Source organism: Acomys minous (genome assembly GCF_964271855.1).
Source record: "Acomys minous genome assembly, chromosome: 1".
Taxonomy (NCBI): Eukaryota; Metazoa; Chordata; class Mammalia; order Rodentia; family Muridae; genus Acomys; species Acomys minous.
Genome location: NC_140483.1, coordinates 123064217 through 123078986, shown reverse-complemented (window position 1 = coordinate 123078986; position 14770 = coordinate 123064217). Strand labels below are relative to the sequence as shown.

Here is a 14770-nt window from a genome sequence, read left to right as displayed (position 1 = left end):
TTGATGTTTCCTCTGTCAAAAAGATTCTACAACCTCCCAGCTGCAAGCACAGTTTTGACACAGGTAACCTCTTGTTACCATTTCTTACAAAACCCAAAGTCTCATCCCCCACCTCTCTGCCTCATAAACTTGCAAACTTGGGGTATTTTCAAACCCTAAGTAGTAACTTTTCCAAAAATAGAGAAAAGTCTTGTTTCCCACCTTTGTGTAATTCTTACCTGCAGCCTGTGTGGCTACCCCTACTTACTAGGCTGTTTCCAGCTGCTGAGGTTTAAGGACCTCCAGGAGAGTGGTAACAAGCCCTGGGCCAGTGATGATGCCTTAAAGCAAGGTAAGCCAGACGTTGCCCATCACTGCACATGCAGGGCATGTGAGGTTGACCAAGTGAGATTGTTCCCATCTTGGGGCCCGGCATGGGGAGCTGGGAGTCTGACAGCAGAGAAAAGAGAATTGTCACTCTGCTGGCTTTCTACCTCCTCCGCATTTATATTCAGTTTAGGGCCTGACCATGATATGCTACTGTTTATTCCCAGCAGGTCTTCCTTCCTCAATTAGTCCTCTCTGAGGAAAACCCTCACAGATATGCCCAATGCCTCATTAATGCACTAGGTGTTTCTTAATCCAGTCAGGCCGGCAAAATTAAGCATCACAGTGGGTATGGTATTTTTAGTCACTGCTACAACATATGAGCCAAAAATATGCCTGCAATAAATTGTGCATTTTAAAAAGAGAACACAATAAAAAAAAAGGGACCAAGGTGGAAAGAGGTGGAGCAAGAAAACAAAAGGCTTGTTGAAACCAAAGTTTGCTCTTTAGTTTTAGCCCTTAAATGTTTCCAGAGAACTCTAAGTAAATAACTTGAGCTCAAGGGACGAGCTTTTTCACTATTTAACAAGGCATCAAGAGGACCCGAGCTGTTCCATCCACACTCCCACACTGAAGGAGCCTGTCAACCAGCTAAATCTCATGTAGAAATTCCATGGGGAGAGAGACCATAACCTCAGTAGGAAACGTTCACGAGAGACGAAGGAGAAGGTGAAGTGGACCTAGTCTGGCTTCCCTCAGAAAGCACACAAGGAACCCAGCAACAAAAGCACAGAGGCACCAGGGGCTTGGAGAAGACAGAAAGAGAAAGCCCTAGCTAGCTATGGCCAGTCACATATCCATGTTCCCAAAGTCAACAGACCCATTCAGTATTTTCCAAATGAAGGAGTGACCACAGAAAGAGATACACTGGGAATTTCTAAAAATAAAAAAAATTTAAAAAAAGAGGGGGGAGGTTGACAATTCCATAGCAGGGCAGCCCCAAAAGCAGCAACCTTATGACAGTAGTGTGCACCTCATCCCTGTCGACTTCCCCGTGCCATCTGAGGCCAGGCTATTATGGTCTTGGTGAGAACTGAAGGGAAAGACGTAGCAGGTTAAGTAAGAAGGACTTGTGAGGCAGTGCTTGTTCAGATCCCTGATGCCTGGGCCTCACTTTCTTCCCTGAGAGCAACAGTACTGTCAGCTCCTTGCACGTCTGACACAAGTAGAATTATAGGCATTTTTGAGCGTATGTAGCAAGCACCCCACACTCTTCTGCCCCTTGCTCTTTCCATCTAACAGCATATCTCAACAACGATTTTTCTACCAATAACATAATGTGGCCTTTTATAAAAGGCTTGGGTTTTTTTGGTGAAGTTTCATGAAGATTTTTAAGTGTGAAAATTATTTTTTATCAAGCATAGTTGATAACATAGAAGAGAAAATCCATCAAAAATCAATTTTGACAGATCTGAATAAAGCTCAAAAGTAAATATCAACAAGGTGTTTTCCAATTAAGTGACATTGCACAAAACAAGGCAAGGCCTTTGACATGATGATATCTTATGTTTTATTAACTCTCACACTTTATATGCATGAAGTATAGTATGATATAACACATTTTAAATGTTATCAGAAGGTATCTCTCAACTTAACAGGGTCTTAGAGATTAAAAATAAAAGTTACTATTTTTTTTTTAAATAACTGTTGCATTTATAGGTACATGGTTAGGAAAACGCTTATCTCTCTTACAAGAATAGCAGCATGGTTTTACTATATAAATTTCTATTAAAATAAAAACAATTAAAAGTAAGGAACACAGCATGATAAAAACATGTATTGTTTATATGTATGCATTTAATATATTGGATAAATACAAATAGTAAGGGAGAAAAACACATGGGGAAGTACTAGATATATAAGCGCAGAATGATGAACGAGAACAACAACAATAACAAAAGCCCTCAGATAACATCCTGACACGCCAACGTTCTAAGACCAGTATCCATATGGTTGGTGTAGTGTCACTATAGAAGGGACACTACGGTTGCTATGTCATACTTTAGTGATAATTTACATGACAGCTTTTCAGGGCTTGGCAGCCATGGTAACCGGAAAGAAGGCTGAATAAATGTCACTGCCAAAGTACAAGACACCTTATTGGGTTAACTCACTGTAGTATTTTCTAACTACCTGTGTGCCTCAATCTATATGAAACAAAATGATCTTATGAATTTTATTCTGAAAGTCCTCATGCATGGACGGGAGTTTTGATTGGTTTTCTGAGACAGGCAATGTAATAACCTGGGTCCAAATTCATCCCTTGGTCTCATATGTCCTGGGGTCACAAGAGGGAGACACCATGTCAGGTTCATAATAATTTCAGTGTTGATGCTGTTTCCAATACTAAATTCTCTGAAATGGGGCAGGGGTGGGGGGGGAGGGGGGGAGGGTAGGATGGTGATACCAAGTGATTTAATAATAAAGGTATAAAGTTTACCTCTGTCTTTAACATATCAAAACAATTACTCTACTTTTCTAATATGAGGCCTCCATTTTAAAATAAAAGCCATAGTCCCAACATGTTCTACTATATTAAGTTCACTATCTGCTGATTGTAAAGTATTAAAAAGATTAGTTTCTATATGTAGCAACAATATTTTAACACATATTTGTTCTCACGTAAAGAAGACTTGAAAAGCATTACTGCATGAAAATGTATTTGGCCCATAGAGCACACTATAGAGAAGGAATTAGGTTCAAAGTCCTCATGGGGAGTCTACTCTTGCCTCCCCGCCAAGAGCAGAGAGCCTGGAATCTGACGCATGCCAGTCTCCAAGGACGGTCTCTGTTCCCACCAACAGATCCTTAACTCTTCATTCTGCCCTCGCTACATCCTCACCACTAAGTAATGTTAGAGTTGAGGGAAGTTTGATAAATTACCCTGTGACCGAAGCTCACTGTTTACAATACATAAAAAACGTGTGCAGCAGAGGTGGCTTTTGCTGAATGGGAGGCTAAAGCCTCAGCAGGTCTGATCACCTCTTACTCTTCTGTGTCCCCAGAAGGCGTCTATGGAAAGAAAGGTCACAACCTTCTAAAAGAGGTTCAGGGAGGCAAGTCCGGGCCAAGGCCAAGGCCCAAGGATATACACTGATGTGACTATGCCTACCATTTGGGATCCCTACCTCCACTTCCCAAAGGTAGCTGGAACCTGGAGAAACTAAAAGGCTCCCCAGCTCCTCCCTTAGGCTGGAATACTTTATGCCTGTGGTAGAGCAGGAAAGCTGCCCCTTAAGCAAATGCCCACAGAAATCCGCAGGCTGTAGCAAGAGAAGTGCACTCACAATTATTCTGGTGGTTAACCCCTCCCCTCGGTGAATCCGCCCTCTATTGATGCATGCTTTAATTAATTTTTTCTTAGAAATGCCTCTTGCATGCGGCTTTTTTTTTTCCTTCCTGTCCTTCTAACTCAACCAGGGCCACTCTTCTGCAGTACCTACAATCTACACTAATGAAACAAAGGGCCAGAGATGTAGCCCACTGGTAGAATGCTGACTGGATATGCACAAAAACCCTGGATTCAATCCCCAGCACAGCAAACAAAGCAAAGAGCCACAAGACTGCTTGGTCTTGGCCTCCGTGCCTCCCCTCCCCTCCCCTACATCCCTGTCACAAAGGGACCAACTCCAGAGGAACAGTTTTCACAAGGCTTGTGGCTACCCCTAGTCTAGGACTTTTTTTTTTTTACATTGGCTTTAAATTTGCTTCATGATAGTATCTGTTGCTCAAGAGAAGTCCAGCTAGAAAAACTCCTTTATTGTAGAAGATGAACTATCCTGCCTTTCATTAAGGAAAGGAATGAAAGGCACCAAGCCCAGGCAGGGAACCTCTATGTTAGTTCCCAAGAAGATGGTCACTTGTTTTACCTACAAGCTACAAATGGTCTCTTTGCTCTTGCTCTGCATTTGTTACCTCAAGGCCTTTAGTTTGCAGCCATTTGTTAATGCGTTTCCCACCTCTACTACCTCCTCTCCATCACAGTATTCTTACCTTATAAAACACTGCTTGCTGACCAATAGCAGCAACCAGGCCTTCATAAATCCCTCCTGTCTCAAGACAAGTTTAAATGGCAACCTACTCTCACCTGTAAAATCCCACTAATGAGGCTGAAGAGATGGCTCCGCAGTTAAGATCATTTGATGCTCTTCCAGAGGACCAGAATTCAGCTCCTAGCACCCACATCTTGTTGCTTACAACTACTTGCAACTACCAGCTACAGGAGATTCAGTACCCTCTTTTGGCTTCTGCCTGCACACAACTCACACAGACACACAGACACCCACACACACCCACACACACCCACACACACGTACACACACACATAAAAATAAAACCCACTTATTGTACCCCTGTAATCAGTGTATACTACTATTCCTGTAGCTCTTTAACCTGTCCCAAGGGGGTATAATATTCAGCAGGGACAGAGCCCACTACCTGCTTTAGGTCTCCTCCTAATGACCTGACTGACAGCAGGAATTACCAATTTACTTTAGATTTCCTTGCAAGAGTATACATTTCACTTTCCACCCTCTAAGAAGGGTCTCTTTCCAGCGTGACACAGCTAGTATGCAACTCTTTGGAGAAAGCCAACTTGGGTTCCATGAGCTGCCTCTTTCCTCTCTTATTACTCTTCACTTCTACTTGTCTGTAGTACATTCTGCCTATGTCCCTGGGGGCATCTGAAAGCTTAACTTGAACATATCAATCAGTGGAGACTCATTGCATTCTTTTCCCTTTCCACTTTCGATGACCCCCCCCTCCCTCCCTTGTTTAAACAGAAGGATGGATGGATGAGAAGTCGCTGCCTCCCCCCCCCCCTCCATGAGAGGGCAGATGTGGCTCTCCTTTCTGCAGGATTCCAGCCAGAAATGAGACCTCAGGTGCGAGCAGGTCAACAAAGGCAGCTGGGGAGGATAAAGGACAACACCTATCTACCTACTCTGAAAGTTTCAGAACTTTAACAGTTACTGAAGAACACTTTCACAGGAGAGGATTAGCGTTGTCGGTCTGATAAACGCCACCGTTCTTGCTCCGGCATTATCTTCTGTGCTTCAATGCTGTGTCTGCCCATCACGGTGTCTATGGACATGCATGGACTCAGAAAATCAACTACCAGTCTTCCAGGATCTATCACATGTTCCTCCATCTTGTGGGCAGGGAAAGGGATGGAGAACTTCTACAGGGACTAACCAACCAGACAAACTGACAAATTTCCTAAGACTCTGCCGAAAGTGTAACTAGTACCAAGTAAGAGGCTGAGAGTGATCTGCAACGTTCTCTGCAGTGTGCCTTGCCAAATCCTAGGCATCGCTGTCAGTGCAGGCTCTTTTAGGGACTGCTGTCTGCCTCTCTGTCTACAGCATCGGGCTCTGATCTTCTGAGGGTTACAAAGGGAACTCCTCCAACAATTCCAGCGAGAGTCCTCCGAAATACTCTGTAAAACACCCCATTGCCATCTGGCTCCATTGCCTTGTCACCTGGACACACAGCTCTCCTTCCCCACTCTTCCTTGTTTTTCCTTATGTTACCTTAGCTCTTTGACCTCTTTTTAATCTTCCAGGACATCTCCTAGGAGTACTTCATCTACTATATCTTAGGTTACTACCTATTCCAATGGAATCAAGCGGTAATGAAATCTCTACTTTAAAGACCTTTTCCTTTGTGGCAAAGAACTTCCATTTGGTCTCATACTGAACTTTGACCATCAGTGAAAAGATGTTCTGTGGCCTATGAGGTAAGAGTGATTCCTGTGACTTCCATTTCTAATGACAACTAAAAATGGCAATTTCCCTAAGTCCTGCCAACTAAAGGGCTCCTTTATGAACAGCAACAGTTTCCTGGATGACAGTGATGTGCTCACCTTGATCAAACCAAGCAAATGCAATAGTTCCTACTTGTCAAAGAAACCCAGTTCTGCTTTATGATTTCCTAAGCTAGGAAAATTTCCAACAAACTCCTAGTGTCTGTACTTTAATCCAGATTGATTTTACAAACAGACAACAGATACAAAAAGGGCCGACGGCAATAACTAAATGTTTAAACTCTTCAGACAAAGCATAGGGTCAAGTTTTCAGGGTTTTTTGAATTGACGATTGTAGACACGTGGCAATGTACTATTGTTCATTTAAACAAGTTGTCGGTTACACCCTCCCAAGTGACTCAGGTCCAGACTCTGAGACTATGGAGCACAGTGAATGCCTGCTAATTGTGATCTCTCTCCACTCCCTTTACCTCACTCTTGTGGCCCCGCACAAGGCCACTGTCCTGCCCAGTGACCGTGAAGGGAAAGCATAAAACCTGATTCATTTTAACAGAAGTCCCTCCTCGCTGCATAAACAGATCCATTCTCCCATCGCTGTTCCTGAAAGGCCAGAATAATGCCTAACACTTCACACAGGCAACCTACAGTCCAAGATGGCTCCCACTTCCCAGTGCCATGCAGGTGGGTGGCGAGTCAGGGAGACCCTGTGTAATCCATCTCCCAGCAATGTGAAGACCAACAGGGTCGAACCCATTGCCAAGAATACACACTATACTTGTAAAAAAAAAAAAAAACTCCAAAATCTATTACTGGTATCTATTAGGCATTCACATAGGAGACATTCCTCACCTTACCTCTGAGGTATTCATCTGAAAACTGGGATATATCTTAAGCTACCAAGGAAGTCAATGAACGCACTGAAAGCGCATCCCACTTTGCCTCTCACACCAGGCCCTTCTTTTTATAACATAAAGTGCTATATGCCCTGCAACCAGTTACAAATCTAAACGTCTCTAGAGTAAAAGATGCTACGCACTCTTTTTCCTAATAGCTGGGTGTGGTGTATGTTTACAGCCAATTCCAAGTCTTAAGGACTTGAGGTAGCAAGAACTGAGTTGCAGGCCAGCCTAGGCTATATGTAGTCAGTCTGAGCTACATAGAGAGCTACCTTATAAAAAAAAGAGTAACTAAAAGAAACTACCCTTTCCTCTTATCTGTCAGACAGGAAATATCTTAAGATGACAAAACCAGAGATAAAGATCTACAGCGGTCCACTGGAGTGGGAAAACCTGTGACCATGAGTAACAATCTGTTCCAGGATGTTAGACAGATAGAAACGGGACTAGATCAGCTACTCATGAGCTCAGTGCAGGATGAACTTATCTGAGGCAGATGAGTGACGTTAGATTTAGAAAGATGGAGACATACACATTAACATCCATTTGGAGGCTTTCAGGGATATGATAACAGGGACCAGTTGCCTTCTGCTCAGTGTGACAGAAATGTGGACTAAGTAAAAGGAAACAGTGTATACTAAGGAGATCACCAAAACAGGCTTTCAGAGAATCAGGTCTTAATTATTAGAACACAGACACAAAGAAGGCCAGGTTTGGGGAATACAAGGAAACTTCAATTCTAAAAATTGTTGTCAAAGCTGAGCATAGTGGAGCCCACCTTTAATCTAAGCACATGGGAGGCAGAGGCAGGGAGATCTCTGTGAGTTCTAGGCCAGCCTGGTCTACGGAGTGAGTTCCAGGACAGCTAGAGGTACACAGTGAGACCCTGACTTAACAAAAAGTTAACTAATTAACAAATTAAAATATATAAAAATGGGGTGAAAAGTAAATCTGGAAGAACATCAGTGGCTAGTCTGAGCCAGAGGTGGGAGTTCTCTGACAGGAGAAAGTAAGATATTAGTCATTTACTTCAAGTCTATGGTAAAAATATATGAGAAAGTTAGGATCAAGGTCATAATATGTAAGACTTTGTCATCTGGCGATTATTTGCCTTTCTCTCAAGGCAACTATGTGGCAGTGTCGGAAGTCTCTCAGCATACTCTGAAGTGGTCTTTGCCCCAGATATTAAAAGATTAATGAGGCCAGTCAATAACTTTTCCCAAAGCGTTTACAGTGCTTAGGTGGTGGAGACTTAGCGGAAAATTTACATTTGTGTTGTTTGTGTTTGTCCCTCACAGTATCTATATTCTAAAGACCTTCTCTGTTCACCTAAATCCTGATGTGTCTTGAGACTTTGGTCAATACAGCATCTATAAAAGCAAATGACTGTCATCCCTTCATGAGTTATGAGTTATAATACCCAAAACGTTACAACTTGAAACTACAGTGTAGGATTCCACACCCTGTCTATGTGACACTGGTGGATAAAATCTAGGGCACTGTTTAGCTAAGCAAGCCCTCTACCAATTGAGCTACATCCAGCCTCAAAGGAAAGAATGTTAAGCTTGTCTGTCTGTCACTGGAAATATCACTGGCTTTAAGCAATGTAAATAGTTTTTTCCAAACAAGAAAGCACCATGCCTTAAACTTCAACCACAGAACATTACTTTACCAGCGGTTCTGATATAAGAGCCTGGGCATCGTTCCATAATTCTGAAAACTCTTCTCTTTTGGGGCACAAAACATTCTAAGCATTGGGACTGATTGTGTTTTTGACATGATATGAAATTTAATCTATTCTCTCTCTCTCTCTCTCTCTCTCTCTCTCTCTCTCTCTCTCTCTCTCTCTCTCTCTCTCTCTCTCTCTCCCCCTGTCTCTATCTTGCTGTCTCTCAGCCTCTCTGTCTCTGTCTGTCTCTGTCTCTGTCTCTGTCTGTCTCTGTCTGTCTGTCTGTCTGTCTGTCTGTTTCTCTCTCTCTCTCTCTCTCCCTGTCTCTATCTTGCTGTCTCTCTGCCTCTCTGTCTCTGTCTGTCTCTGTCTCTCTGTCTCTGTCTCTCTCTGTCTCTCTCTCTGTCTCTCTCTGTCTCTCTCTGTCTCTCTCTCTCTCTCTGTCTCTCTCTGTCTCTCTCTCTCTCTCTCTCTCTCTCTCTCTCTCTCTCTCTCTCTCTCCTCTCTTCTCCTCTCTTCTCTCTGTCTCCCCCTGGGTGGAAGGGTTGTGAGACAGTTTCATGTAGCTCAAGCAAACCTTAAGTTTGCTATGCAGCCAAGAATTCCTTTGAACTCTTAATCCCCCTCTCTCTACTTCCCAAGTGTTGCCATTATAGGTGTAAGCTGCCATTCCTAGCTCAGGCTCTTTCCTTGAAAGTGACAAAATACATGTATCAAAGAATATACCTGTATGGTACCAAACTTACTAATGGCACACCAGAACACCACAATACTGACTGCTCCCTGGTCTTCAGGTTGAAAATGACACTGCCTGAGAGTAGTATTCTTTATCTGATGGCATACACACAATCAGTCATTCAATACTGCATTAAACTTGGTTCTTCAGTCAGTTCTTACTGCGAACTGATATTTCAAAATAAGTACTACATTTATAAGTCCACGTGCTCATATGTCACGGTATCTGCTATCCCCTTTATCCTTTCTTGAGCTGTTCTGCACTCTCTGTGAAGAATGTGTCTAGCCAGTCAAGTGTGAAGGCACAAGCTACACAGCTAATTGATCCTGGGCAGTGATCAGGTCTCACCCAGGACAAATGACTTTAGCCACAAGTCAAACCAAGTGCAATCAAAGACTGAATCAATATGTAACCTTATCCACATATCTTCTTACTTGCCACCACCCACATTCTTATAATATAGATGAGGTATTTTTATTATGATTATTTTAAGTATATTCTGGAGTTTTCCTTTTAATTAATACTAGATGAGTTTAAAGAACACGGCTTTCCTACAAATGTCACCAGTAAAATGCATCCAATTTTTCCTCTAATGTGGCCCACAAAACTTATTTGATTAGCAGTACTATAGAGGCCAAAGCCTTTGTATGCAGGCACTCAAGCATAATTTAATCATTTTATTTAAGCATGAAAAAAATTATTTGAAAGCTCTGTTAGGTAAAATATCCCTGATTAGTTTAAACTTACATTTGAAGGTATATTAAAAGTGAAATGCATCGCAGAGTGCTCAGTATGCAATGGAATAGTGTTAATGTCCTCACAGTAGTCGCCAGTAAGTTAAAGACTGTAGTAGCCGAGAATGGAGGGAATAACCACCTCATTTTAAATAAATATTTTAAAAGATTATTTTAAAGCAAATTCTGTTTTGTGCAATGCCTTTTTCTATTACCAGGATTTTCACCTATGGAAACCTCTTTTCATAGCCAAACAAGATGAGGCCCTAATTGCATAACACTATTTATCTGCTGAGGGTGAAAGTGGTGGCAGCAAATGAAAATGCACATTAGGCAAGAGATTGTCAAAATAGAAAATTGGGGTTTTTTTATTTTTTTATTTTTTGTTTTGTTTTTAAATAACCCACTCACATTAACAAAAGGCTGCAGTAGCTTCCAAATTATAGGATGTTATTTTTAGTGGAAGTAGTTCAATATTCATATTGGAGCAGATGTAGCAGTTCAACAAAACAGCTCTTCAAATCCTGCACAAATTGAAAACAGGAAAACTGATTGCATTTCTCTTATCACCTCCCTCTTCTGAATTGACACTTTTAGCCTTCTGAAAATTTACACATGGCTTTCATCTCAACAGCACCTGCTGATCAAATGGAAACCTAACATTTTCCTGAGGACGGTCTAAAAGACTACTCCTGTCCTAAAACACTGCAGAGGGCATCCACTCGTGGCCTACAGCAACAGTGACTGTCTACTATGCCTAAGTCATGGGCACTAAACTTTTTAAGAACTATGTTTAGCCTCTTCTGGTTTTACTCTATACCTATTTTTGGTGTGGCCCCAAGTTCTGGGACCCAGAGTCCACGTAGCACTTGGTTTTATTATGCAGAAACTATGCGAATGTATTTAAATCGCCAGGTGACAAGAAGAAGACAACAAAGTATATTATTATGGCCGCATCTCTTTGGAAACCATATAAATCCATACCACTCACTGTCTGTGGACACACCTGCACAGGAGGGAGTCACATCCCATTTCTCTCCTGATTCATCCACCAAAAGCGAGCGACCGCAGAGAAGTCAGAGTCAGGCCCTATGTCTGTAGAGACTCTAAGCGCTGTCTTCTAAGACAGGTGCTAGGCTGCTTGAGTACCCTAGACTAGAACAAAACGACTAGCAACCAAACACAAGCTAGCCACCTACTGTAAATATCTCCAGGGAGAGTACAGGGGAATCTTGGAAATGGGTGTTCTTGTATGCAAAATACTCAAGACGGCTCACTAAGTTGCTTCCCTGAATTTGTGAACAACCATGCATTTCCATGTAATATACAGTTCTGCGGAGAATGACTGATGTCCCTCAAGGCGTGCCATGTGACAGTTCCTTAATCAAAAATAGTCCTCTTCTTCTGACCAAAGACCAGCCTTTCCCCTTCTGCCTGGGTGATAAGGTAACCCGAAGGCAGAAAAGACATTCAGGAATCTGTGTGCTACTCTGACTGGTCGCTCTGTGAATTTCCGTGTTTCATCACGGTCAGAGGCAACAGCAAACCTGCAATGTCAATATGTTCAGTCAATGGAAGCAAAATAATGGGACTTATTGTCTTCCCCAATCGATCTGCTGCTGTCAACAAGGAAACATGGCCCTCTGGCTTTAAACAAATTCTAATTAGGCTTTTAGTTACTGGCTGGCATCTATGTACCTGTCAAAACACCTATCTTTAAAAAAAAATGTATAGGAGGCAAAAACAAGCATTTTGTCTTCTTTTAAGAACCTTCTAAAGTTTATAACGTGAATTTTTGAAATACACTCATGAGTCAAGTGACAACTTGCTTCTTTTTTTTTTCCACACTGATTTCAAGCAAAAGATAGCATAGTTCAAATACAAAATATAATCTCTCTCTACCCGACCTAGAGTGATGTTGGACCTTCTAGCCAGAGTTGTACCAAAATATACCATTCTCCTCTGCCCATATTAAAAGTGGGCTTCGTTAGCTGTCCACACTCCTTCCAGGACCCAAAGCATCAGTTCACCAGCTGTTCAAAACAAGCCACACAAAACCAAACACAGACGCCGGAAGACCTCAAAGCCTCAGTCCTGAACTCCCTATCAACCCTAAAGAAGGATAAGGTGAAGCAGGTGCGAAAGTGCTGGGAAAGCAAGCATGCATAGGGAATCAAACACTGCCAGTCATCAGAACCGCAAAGTTCCCTCGGTCCTTCTTCTCTTTACCAAGAGAGACCCTGTCACCTCGAAATCAAAATAAAATAGAGCTAATCAAGTTGTTAAGAGTTCTTCCTCTCTCCTTTACATCTGAGGGCTCCAGCGTCCGATCAACAAATAATCTATTGTTCCCCCTTTATCGAGTCTCTTTAAACCTATTCAGCCTGGCAACACTAAACCCAATTAAAGATAAGGCCCTCAGTAATCTCACCTCCGTGAGTCCCCGTCTGGATAGCAGAGGTGATGGGAGATAGTGCGGAGGCCAGGGCCGCTGTCTCCTCCTCACCCCCGCACAACAAAAGGCAGATCCTCTCCCTCTCTCTCTCTCTCTGTAATCTTTAAATGTAAATTCCCTCTGGCAGCTAAGAAGAGCGCCCGATAACAGGTTACATCTTCACTTCCCTGGCTCTTATCGGCTCCGGATCATTGGGGGGGGGGGCCGCCCCCACGCCGCGCCCCGCCCCGCCGCCCCCAGCCCGGCCGCGGAGATTACCTTCCGGCGGCGAGCGCGCGAGGCGGCCGGCCGCGCGGCCCCCACACAGCCGCTTTGTATTCATTAAACACACATCGGAGCTTATCAGAAGTAAAGGGCTGGTCGAGATGGCACATTGTGTGTGAGTGAGTGTGTGCGCGCGGGAGGGAGAGGAGAGGAGCCAACGTGCATCAGGGTGATTACAATATCAGCAGGGCCCAGATGGAGGCAGGAAAATAAACAGAGGGTGCGTGCGAGACGGAGGGGAGAGGGAGGAAAAGTGGGAGAGAGGGAGAGGGAAGAGAGGGAGGGGAGAGTTGCAGGCTGAAGGAAAAGACAGGGTAGAGATTCAGGGGCGGAGACCGGCCTAGGATGGGGTCAGAGAGTGAGGACAGCTACCCAGAAAGGCTGGGAGGTGGTGGCAATCAGGGCTACAGGGTAATTCGAGCCCTCGAATCAGCCCCACCTCCCAGATATTTGGATTCGCCAGCCCCGTGGCTCCACCACACTAGAGGTTCCGTCAAGGTCAGCGGGATCAAGAGATCTCTGTGGTTTTGACAGTGACACCTTCACCACCTCACCTCCATCCAAAAACATATTTGCCAAAAACAAATCTAACTGTGGCCACACAACAGCCCGGAAGTCGGCCAGGACGACCTCCTGTAGGAGTTGTCTCTTTCTATTGACCCCCATAGACCAAAACCCAGCTCCCACCCTCCCCCACACACGAAGATACAGGAGAGATACGAAAGAGCCTCCACCCTCTTTCACGCTTCTGACTGTGACCCAGCTGAAGATGCAGGGCAGCCAGTGTCATTGTGATAAGGAGGACCACTTGTGATTGGTGGCTACAGGTGACTCAGACACCTGCGCCACCTCCAGAAAGTCGTGTTGGGGGTAGGAGCTTCCTTCTGTGTACATCCCAGAGTCTGTTTGGGAGGTGGGAGGTGGAAATTGAGGCAATCAATCTTGGCTTGAGCCGCCTCACAGCTCTTCACCCACCCAGAGCTTGAGCATCAATCAGAGCAAGCAAGGGCTAAAGCTCCACCAGAGGGGCCAGAGTTTCTCCTCCTCCTCCACCCCAGCAGGGTCAGGAGGAGGATACACCTGAGTAGTCCTCGGGGAGCCCCTTTTCACTTTTAAATGCACCCATCAGACAATCTGAACATCTGATCAGATCCTTAATGGAGTGCGGATAATGCAGCAAAGGAGGGCTTCTCATTGGGGGGAGGGGGCGTTCGGCGGGGTTGTGTTTCTAGGCACTGAAGCCTGGTTAAGAAGCCTTTCCTGCACTCTGGAGAGGGAGGTCAATAAACCACAGAATGTCACGGCATACACTGCAGCCACAACTGCTGTGAAACTTAGGGTCGTAAAATGGCTTATATATGAAGTCAGTAGTAGGTGACAAAAAGGGAGGCAGGAACAGGGCTAATGAGCTGAGAAACAGAAGAGCAGAGTGGTAGGCATATTGTAAGAGTGGCTTTGTTTCATCAAGTACTTCCCAATTCACCTAGCCTAAAACAACAAGACTCCTCTTATGTGCGATGAACCCTCCCTCCTCCTCCCCCTTCCCCCACACTCCTGCTCCCACCCCCAAGAAAAGAATCAAGGGAAATTTGATAGGTAACACAAAGTGAAGAAAGCTGGGCATGGTGGGGGAAGGGCATGTGTGAAAATCTTGTCATAGAATGAATGCCAGATAAAAGGGGTTCGGCTGCAATCCTCCAGTAATCCAATAATGTGGAAAGCCTCGCAGTATCACTGCACAAGAACAAGGTAATATTTCTCCATAAATCTTCAAAAAGTGACCAGGTTCAGTAGTTAGAGACTGGGTGCTGGGGGGCGGGAAGTAAACCACTTGGCAGGCTACATGACACAAGCAAGTGAGCTCTGAATGGGTGAAAAAATCTGTC

General features: G+C 44.0%; 1 protein-coding gene across 1 annotated transcript in view; it reads right to left on the bottom strand.

Moving 5' to 3' along the window:
- RUNX1T1 (RUNX1 partner transcriptional co-repressor 1) overlaps positions 1-13390 on the bottom strand; it is a 143126-nt gene extending 129736 nt beyond the window's left edge. The window contains 2 exon segments of the mRNA XM_084787266.1: positions 12879-12904; positions 12906-13390. Of these exon segments, the coding sequence (XP_084643392.1) occupies positions 12879-12904; positions 12906-12994 (115 nt within the window). The 5' untranslated portion in view covers positions 12995-13390.
- Positions 13391-14770: the final 1380 nt, after the last annotated feature.